Source organism: Telmatherina bonti (genome assembly GCF_933228915.1).
Source record: "Telmatherina bonti genome assembly, chromosome: 16".
Classification (NCBI taxonomy): Eukaryota; Metazoa; Chordata; class Actinopteri; order Atheriniformes; family Telmatherinidae; genus Telmatherina; species Telmatherina bonti.
The window spans coordinates 31460707-31470488 of NC_136614.1; the positions used below are offsets into that span (position 1 = coordinate 31460707).

At 36.9% G+C, this 9782-nt stretch overlaps 1 protein-coding gene across 1 annotated transcript; it reads right to left on the minus strand.

Annotated features, from left to right (window-relative positions):
• Positions 1-1451: 1451 nt before the first annotated feature.
• On the minus strand, positions 1452-9505 carry pnocb (prepronociceptin b; the record flags this gene model as incomplete). Its single annotated transcript, XM_079255378.1, has 2 exons — positions 9364-9505; positions 1452-2081 (listed from the first exon to the last, which is right to left on the minus strand). Exons 1-2 carry the CDS (start codon positions 9499-9501, stop codon positions 1452-1454), a joined length of 768 nt encoding a protein of 255 aa, XP_079111504.1. The 5' UTR covers positions 9502-9505.
• Positions 9506-9782: the final 277 nt, after the last annotated feature.

Here is a 9782-nt window from a genome sequence, read left to right on the forward strand (position 1 = left end):
TAGTTTTCTATACTGTATCACATATAGCTACATATATATAGCTATATACATATATAGCTATATGTAATATATATATCACCATAGAAAAATGTTGCAGTTGAATTCAAGATGAGCTGATATTTCTCATTATCTTACTTTTCCACATTTTTATGTTTTATTTGCTCTGCTCAAAATAAAATATTAGTTTATTATATCTGCAAAACAATGCAGTCTGTTTTTAATTATAATTTATGCAGAAGTACAACTTTCTACTTGATTAAAATCTGTTTTTTCATGCTTAATACAATCCCTCTTCACAATGTTCTCATTTCTCATGTGTCATAAATGTTTCCTTACCATTTTAAGGGAGATTTATTACATTAATCTCCCTTTAAATAAAATTGCAGGGAAGTTTTACACCTTAAGTAACAATAACTAATAAATTTGTCCATTTCTGTCACAGTTTGATTTAATACTCTAATATAAGTCTCCTGGAGGGAAATTTATCCTACATGATCAAACTGATCCACACGGCTGTCTCCAAAAGGAACATCTTCATTCATTTAACACTAGAGGGCAGTTTTGTTCCATTATAAGCAGCTCATTGGCTCCTGTCGTTCATCTCCAGCAGCAACTCTCTGCTTCTGAGGTTTTGCAATAAAAATTCCACTTTATGACCAAAATCTTAATACAGTTGTAGAGAAAAATGTGTCTCTTTGTCAGCAGGACTAATGAACTAGGCTTTTTGGAGGAATAACGCAGAGCTGTTTGAGATGATAAAGTTCGGAAAATCCATTTTTATCTCCATTGTGTTTAATTAATCTAATTTCTTAAGCAGAAAATTAGTTTCTCATACCAGTAATTAGCAGTTTGTGCTTCGACAGTCACACTATCCAACCGTATGTAGATCTGTCTGAACCATCGTGCAGACAGTGCCGGTCCACTTAGAATTTAATGACATGTTTCTGCTCTGACATTTAGGAAACTTAACACTTACAGTCCAGAATTTGTTTAGTTCCTAATCTATAAATGCTTATTATATAGCGTTAGTCTATTTCCCATCCATCCCACAGAGCATCGCGGCCATGACTTGTGTCCCATCCACACATGTATGAAAGTGCATTTGACTTGATTTTAACTCACATACCCTCAAAGTTCTGAAAAAGCTCACAGTCAGACAGTTTTCCAATCTCATCGGGCCACATTTATTATACAGACACACAAAAATAGATTCAATTGCATTTCTCTAATTCTTTTACTTCACAGAATGGCATGTTTAATAATAAGAGGGACATCACGGTCAAAACATTCTTTGTTACTGAGAGACATACAGAGAGGTGCAGAGCTATGCAGTCTGTTTGTTCTGATCACAATGCTGACGTCACAGTTCAAACTGAAGGAGCTGCAGATAAAAATGATTAACAGGGTTGAGGTAACCGGGGCAGGATTCTGTGACAGCAACAGAAAACACATTACAGTTTGTTTTGCCTCCAAACCCGAGTCATGGGGATGTTGTTGAACCTCCCGCTGCGGCTGCTCCTCATGCCAAGGTACTGCCTGAGCAGCTGGTTCACCCGTTTCTGACTGTTCCATTTGCGGGCAGACTTCCGGACACCTATGAACCCACCGTAGCGCTTTTGTAGGGGCCTCATGGGTGAGCCGATCAGCTTCCTGTATCCATGACGCCCCCTCTGAAAGCCGCCAAAGCGCTTGGATAAGGTGACACCCTCTGAGCTGTCATCCTGGTCCCCTTCTAGCTGGACGTCACCCTCCACATTCCTCTCCTTATCTGCCAGATCCAGACCCTCCAGGCTCTCCCCCTCCTCCAAGGACTCCAGCAGCGATGAGTCATATTGGACACTGCGCTGCTCGAAGGGCGTCTCATCCTCATCCTCCTCTTGGAAATGCTTTGCAGCTGCGGACTGCAGCAGCTCATTGTCAGAGTTCAGGTCAAGAGGGGTCAACTCCAGCTCCTCTCCTGTTCTCTTCAACAGAGCGCCCCCCTCAGGAAAAGAAGGGTTGTGCGATAGCTTTACGGCACGTTTGCACACTTCCCATGTAAGCGAAGAGGAGGCATGGCCCTCACACTCCAGCAGACATACCTGCAGAGGGAATAGAGTAGGTAATGTTATTAATACTTAAGCTAATTGGGGGAGAAAAAAAAAGTAATAGAGATATTAAAGCAACAGACAGATCTAATAGGACCTAATAAAAAAGACTGATAGTTCGTCAAAATGACTGAATAACAGTTCCACACAGAAAGCAGCATGAAGGTGATAACAGAGAAAACACCATTAAATACTCAAAGTGAGAAGAGTTTCAAATACAATAATCTCAAGGAGGCTTTTGATTAATTTTTATTGAAGGTATTAGAAATGATAAAACCACAAAAAGCCTGTGTCAAAGATGAAGATCAGGGAAGAAAGCTAGCAGCTAACAGACAGTTTTAGAGAATTTGAAGGTTTCTACCAAAATGTTAAACACACAGACTCTTGTGAGAGCTGAAAGCAGAAATAGCATTTTTGAAGGAAAATAAACTTTGCCATGAAATATTACTGCTTGCTACAACCCACCACATTATAAACTTAAACAGCGACGTAACTTGTTGCACTGTTATACATGGTCAGGTAATAATATCTTTTATTAACACTGATGCTATTATTGCAAACAACTGATTAGCAGGAACACTTAATGTAGTGAAACCTAACATACCTACCTTCATATTGAACAACTATCAAACATATGTTCCATTAAAGAAAACAAAAAAAAAAATCCACCTCTATGTAAATTTATCTTTGTCTTATTCTTGCTAACACATTAGCTTTTCTGATAATATGCCTTGTTTGCTAATATGCTAACAAATTAGCAAACAGGTCCTTGCTAATATGTGAACTTTTAAACATTTATGCTAACAAACGGGTGCTTGCTAAAGTGTTACTATTAGTATAATGCCAATGAATTATATTTAACTATGTTAGCATTAGCACACTAATGCCAATTTATTTGTGCTTACTTATTATTTAATTCCAGCAGATTAATACTGACGCATCAGTACTTGCTAATCTACTGATTAGTACTTGCTGATCTACAGCTATTACGCGTTAGCGTCCTAGAAATTTAACAAAGAAAGAAATTCCTTCTGGTAATATTAGTTTTTCAAAATAATGAAACAATTATGAGATAAAATATATTACTTCATGACAGAAAATCCTATTTATCACTAGAAAAGAGATCAATTTTATCTAAATAAGGCTTTTAAAAATGTTTAAAGTTGCCACTCTTGGTTTATGTATTTTTAGCCTTCAACAACAATAAAAAATTAAAAATAACCATTAGCTTAGGACATACTGAGTTAGCTTCATCAGCTACTAATTGTTTACGTGCTTGTTTATGAACTTTGATACCCTGTTGCTAATGCCAAAAAATATTTAGGGCTAGTGGTGACCAATTACTGAACAAAGTACAAGCTATAAAACTATAACTCTCACATTAAACATTAAGCATCCATCATCTTTAATTCAACTAATAACAACTTGTTAGTGTTTTGCCATTTAAAAAAGTAAGGTATGGTACACATTCAGAAAATTTAAAAAAAAAGAAAAACCAAAGCTGTTGTTGCCTTTCAAAGTACTTTTTTAAAGAACTGATCTCCACCAATATTTCATATGCCGCATAAACATGGTATATAATTACACTTTTTCTCAACCAGACGTCAGTGAAGGCCGTCATATTCCACCATTTGTGTCATGGGAGTTAATGAGTCTTGCTCCCCTTGCGATCAGCTTGTAGGGAAGGTTATGTGGCAATGTGAAATGTCCATCATTCAACAAATGTGACATCTGATACCACAAGATGATTGACAGCATAAAATTGAAAGACATTACAAACTGGCTTGAAGGACAGCAGGTAAATGATTTCCTTTGGCAATAACTGTTTATTTCTGATTGACTCTTCAAGTCTGAAATTATACAAGTTTTGGAACTTAACTTTTTTTTTTACATATAGAATAAAGTTGTGGTGAAGTTTTAATGACTTTCCTGTCTTATTATCATCACACATGACAGTTTGATTTCATGCCCGAACTCCCATGATGGACCACAACATCACCAGTATGGAGATAAGGATATGGTTTTCATGTGCATTTTTCTGCTTTCTTATGAGCCTCAACAACATTTTCAAGTTTTTATTATTCTTAAATAGACTACTTAATAACCTTTCACTCAAAATGAGACAATCATTTTAGTGTGCAATTGTTAAAAGCACCAAACCATTGCTTTTCTTGATAAATTTGGGATAGAGAGAATAAATAGCTCAAAATAAATACATAAAATATCCATCAAATGGGAAATTCTTATCTATCTAAATAAATACATATTAAATTCAAAGGTATTCATGTGAAAATAGGCCACAACTGAGATTTCTTTATCTGCATCTGTCCCCTTCTGTCATTTCATAAACTCCTGAGCTCTTCCAGTTAAGTTTCAGTTTAAGCTAAGAAGCAAATCCCATTTACTCATCAAATCTCGCTCAAACAAGATAAATTGCATTGTTATCAGAAAACCTGCTCACATCAAAGGAACGGCAGAAGAGGGAGTTCTGCTGCGAATCTATCAGCGGAAATTAATTATCCATCGTAAATTAAATGAGCACACCAGGGGGTTCTACACATCAGATCAATGGAGCAATCTAAAGGAGTTCATGACTAAGAGGACATGAGCGTGTGTGCATGTGTGTTTAGCCCCCTATAAATGAGAGGACAAGATGATAAAATGGTTGAGGTGACTATAATGATGTGACTTTGGAGGTTTTATTTTAAAGAAGCTCCTAAATAAAATGTTAGGCATTCTTTATGCAGTATGAACTTTTTCTATATAGTTGTATTTTTGCAAAGAAAAGGCACCACTTTAACAGATTTATCCAGGGGGAGGGCGTGAAAATGTGTGTAAGTAATGCTTCTTAATCCTTTTACAGTGTTGATAGCCATCTAGGAAAGTAGAATGAAAAGTCATCTAGCTCCAGTTGGGATGGGCAATTCCAAACTTTACTCGTCAATAAGATAAAGCACTGTTTCATAGATATTAATAATGATGCTTCTTGTTACTGAAAGGAAGATCACAGTTGTACAGGGTGCAATAATATCTTTATTTCAATGGCAATATGGAATATAAATAATAAATAATATAAATGATAGTAAATAAAAAATAACATATAAATTGTATAAATAAAGCTCAAGAACATCTTTACTCAACAATAATAAATTATGCTGATGAGTAAATTAGACAAAACTATGGCAAAAAGAAATATAAAGGTTATAATAAGTAAAAAAAATTATCTGATAAATAGAAAAAAAATATAATGTGGAATAACCTGCATTAAATCATGGAAATATTAAAGATAAACTTCAACATTAGTAACAGCAGCAGCATCGTCATGAGATTATGACATATGATAGGCTACAATAATCTTGTGACAGAGAAGGAACATACTGCTGCTGGGCTTCACACGCAGTTTAATGCCTAAAACTCTCAGTTTTGTTTTTCATGTTTTGTATCAGCAGGGTGGCTTCTTCTAAAAAGTATCAAACCAGTACTTTGACTGGCTGATATCAAAATATTGATTCCAGAATATCAGTACGCCCATCCCTAAGTCCTAATGTTGCATTCATTTTTCACCATGATCTTGTATGGATGACGTGCAAAACCTTCTGCAGCAGATCCCAAACGTTCTCTATAGGGTTCAAGTGTGGACTCTGTTGATGTCTCCTGTTTTCTGAACCACTATCTCACAATCTGAGCCAGGCTAATGCTGGCATTGTGTCATTTTGGAATATGGCTTTGCCATCAGGGAAGATGGAATAATTTGCTCATCCAGTATATTCAGGTATCAGCTGACCTCCTTCTTTGGATAACTAAAAAGCAAACCAACTACAGGCAGCAACTGAAGATGCAAAGTCAGAACCAAAAGTTTGTTAACGTCGTGGAGACGCAAAACAAACAGAAAATCACCTTACAGACACAAACCAGACATTAAAAAGAAAATGACACATTCATCTTTGATAAGAACACATCCACATCCTCTCAGGAATCATCCAGACCATTCTGCTCTGAAAATATATGTTGATGTATGCATTTCTGTGCCTTATGTGTCATAATTCATTCATAGCAGCAGCATGTATCAGGAACCAGCTGGACCGCTGCTTTTTACTCAGACTAAACAACTGTTTTAACCCACAGGGGCATTTAACTCCCATTTAGGTCAGGTTGGGAGAGGGCATGAATAAAATAAGAAACCTTACTTGTATAGACATCCTCATGCACATCAGAGAGAATCAAAGCGATGAGAAATCATGCAGGAACGATGCCCAACTGGCCAATTAAGAGCCACATCTCTGATAATTAGCACACATGTAAACAAAAGCTGGCATTTAACTTTTAGAGTTTCATTATGTAATTAATGGTGTCAGAGGAAAGCAGGAAGCCTGTGTGTGTGTGTGTGTGTGTGTGTGTGTTTGTGTACAGTAAGCCTCAGTGGTCGCATGCATGCGTGAGTGCGTAGGTGTGCGGAGGAATAAATCAATGGGTCCTGACATTATACCAAACAGCAGCGGCCTCGCACGTCTTTCTTTCCGTCTGGAGCCGGAAACAATGGAATTGCTCAGTGGATTCCATCTGCGGCTCAACGGGAAGGCGGCTAACACAATGAAGAGCTGATAAAAATGTGTCAGTCACCGATGTAAGCCCGGGCTCATGATACTGAGAAGCAGTCAATTACATAGTTCTATTACAACTCCCCAAAAAGGTCCCAGCTGTCTCTCTCTGCATCATTATCAGCTAAATTAGCCATCCTGCAGTCATTCATGGACGCCCACAGACTATTTTTACCTGATGACGTGCCTCAGACTGTTTGGAAATGAGAATGTGTGCTGAAGTTTTGGTTTGAGTGCACAGGGAAATGGCATCCTCTCAGTGCAGAGCCTGATAACTATGTTTGTTATGAGGCACTGCACGAGTGCTGTTGATGCTTACATGCAAATAATCCCCCTCCAATGCGACATGAGAACATCAGATTCAGCTATATCACTGGTTTTCTGCTCTTTAGTTGAATTTTTTCACCACATTTGAGGTCAAGTTCACTTTCCAATAAATGCAAGTTCCTTAAAAAAAAATTCTATTTATTGCTGGTTTGCATTGCTTATGTCTTTGGCTAGATTACTGGAAAATAAAAACATAAATTAAATTAAGTGATTTCGTCCAGTTAATCCCAACATCTACTAGTAGATCAGAACATATCATTTCTTCAATGTGATGCTTTTTAATCGTGCTTCAGTTCAGCAAGCCTCCACAGATGGCTGTAATTGTCTGTTGGCTAATAATGGGCACAATGGGTCCACCAGTGCCACCATTTAATTGAAAAACTATTTGTAACTGTCAACATTTTAATATGTTCCCAATACTGGTTCCAATGGGAATGTTTCGGCTGGAAATTTTCTACGTGACACTCCCAGGTCAAAGAATTAGCCAGACAAATCCAGCCTTTGTATTCTGATTTGCTTTTAAAGGTGAATTTCCTTTTCTTTCTTTCTTCCTTTTTTGTTATTTAGTGCTGTTTCATGGAGTACTCATGACTTATAAAGTTTACTACCTGCAGTAGACAACTGTCAGGGCATAATTAGTTTTGGAGAATCAGTTTTCTGATGGGCAAATGCTAAAAGTTAATTGCTAAAGGTCATCACAAATGTGGCTTTTTTCACCAAAAAAACAACTCAAATCTGTAAAGTCTCACAGTATAGTTGAGTGAGAGCTTAGTGGATATTTACACTGAGCATCATAGACTCTGGTACATTGAAAATGTGGAAATACAGACTAAATTTGTGTAACTGAGGTGTAAATGAATCACAATGTAATTCTTTTTTTAATCTGTTATTAAACTCCAGACGGTTAAATTGCTTTAGATCCTTTTGAACTATGACCCCAAAGTTATCGTTGAAGATCTTGACCAGTTTTAGCCTCCTCTTGGTGAGAGGAGATGATTTTAGGTTGTGTTTGTTAAACCACTTTATCCTCTTTTTAAATGAAGATTTTTATATTTTTCAAGCTTCACATTTAGTATATTTTATAATTGGGTGTCCAGACACAAAGTTATAATGTGTTATTACAAAAATTCAAATTTGGCCCCATCATGGCAAACAAGCTGAGTTTCAGCATATGGGTGATTTGAAATGTCCAATAATATCGGCATACCGATATCATCAGTATACCTGTATTATTGGCCGATATCGACATTAAAATGATCTGTTGACTTTTACTTTTTAATGACACGTTTACACAATATTATATATCAAAATCTTCAGCTAAGTCTCCTCTAACTCATAATGACAAAAAATAAGAGATGCCAGTTTTCCAGATGTTTTGGGGGGTTTTTTTTGGGCAAAACTCTCTAAAAAATCTCTGTATCGGAAAATAAGAGTAGGACAAAATATGTAAATTAGATATTGGAAAAAAAAAAAAAAAGCCAATATCAAGCATGTCTAATAAAAACTATAAAAGCACTTGGAGAGTCCAGACCTCCACCAAGCAGCCCATTTCCACTCATACTGAGATTTTAACACTATGTTACAGTCCTATATTCATTTTATATGTATTAACTTAATTGATGACTACATCATATTTTTAACATTTGAAATTACAATGGTATTATTAATAGTCAAATATTTATTAAAATAGTTCTTTCTCTATCTTGCAGTGATAAAAGAATCCTTTTAAAAATCCCTGTGCCCATAATTCCTTATAACTCCCAAAATTTAATGCAATCTAAGATAGACCAAGACCCATGGACAGACAGACAAACACAGTCAGAAGCATGACCCCCTTGGCAGAGGTAGGAGGTCTTTCTGAAAAAAATGTAAAAATAAAAATACTTGGTAACATACAAACCATTCATAACTGCCTAAGAAGGGCTCTAAATAAAACTAAATTAAAGAGCCACTTGGCTGTGAAAAGAACAATATATATATTAAAAATAAGAGACGGATCTTTAAAGAGACTTTTAGTAACTTTATCAAGTTTTAAATCATTTGTCAAAATCTAAACATGATTGTAAATGATGTGACGATTTTTTTCTGGTCTGTTTTAGTTTTTTTGCTCATGATTTCCACATTTCTGTGGTTCTTTTTTACTAAATGTGCAGTAAGTGGCTGTAAATTTTTTTGTATGCACTGTGAATGCATCTTATAATACATTTTCATTAAGACTGAACGTAACTTACAGAAACGACTCAACAAACCTCTTTCAGAGTGCTGAGGCTCTCTGAAAATGGCAACGGATTCAGCGGATGTTCTGATTAGCTCTGACTTACACAGACTGAGAATAACACAAACATACTCACAATGGTGTTAAAGGCTTGTTGCAGCTGTTGCTCCTGCAGAAGCAGACCACAGGCCACACATTCCCCCTGACAGTCACAGCGTCCAGGGGCGAAGAGACATGCCAGCAGAGCCACCAGGCACCACAGAGGGATCTTCATCGCTCAGCACACCCAGACGAACGGGAACCCAGCAGGTAGAAGAGTCTACAACAAGGAGTCAACAGCTGGAGAATTTGGGGGGTGCAATGGTTATGGGATCTAGCTCCAGCCTGGCAGGGAGAGAGCAGATAGAGAGACAACAATGTGGCATCAGTTCCAATTTATGGAGATAATTAGTTGCACATGTGTGGTCAGTCGAAGCGTTGGTGGTGGACGAGTGTTTAGCCAACACCAGGAGATGGACAGTGGAGGTAGGATGGAGAGAGAGAGAGAGAGAGAGA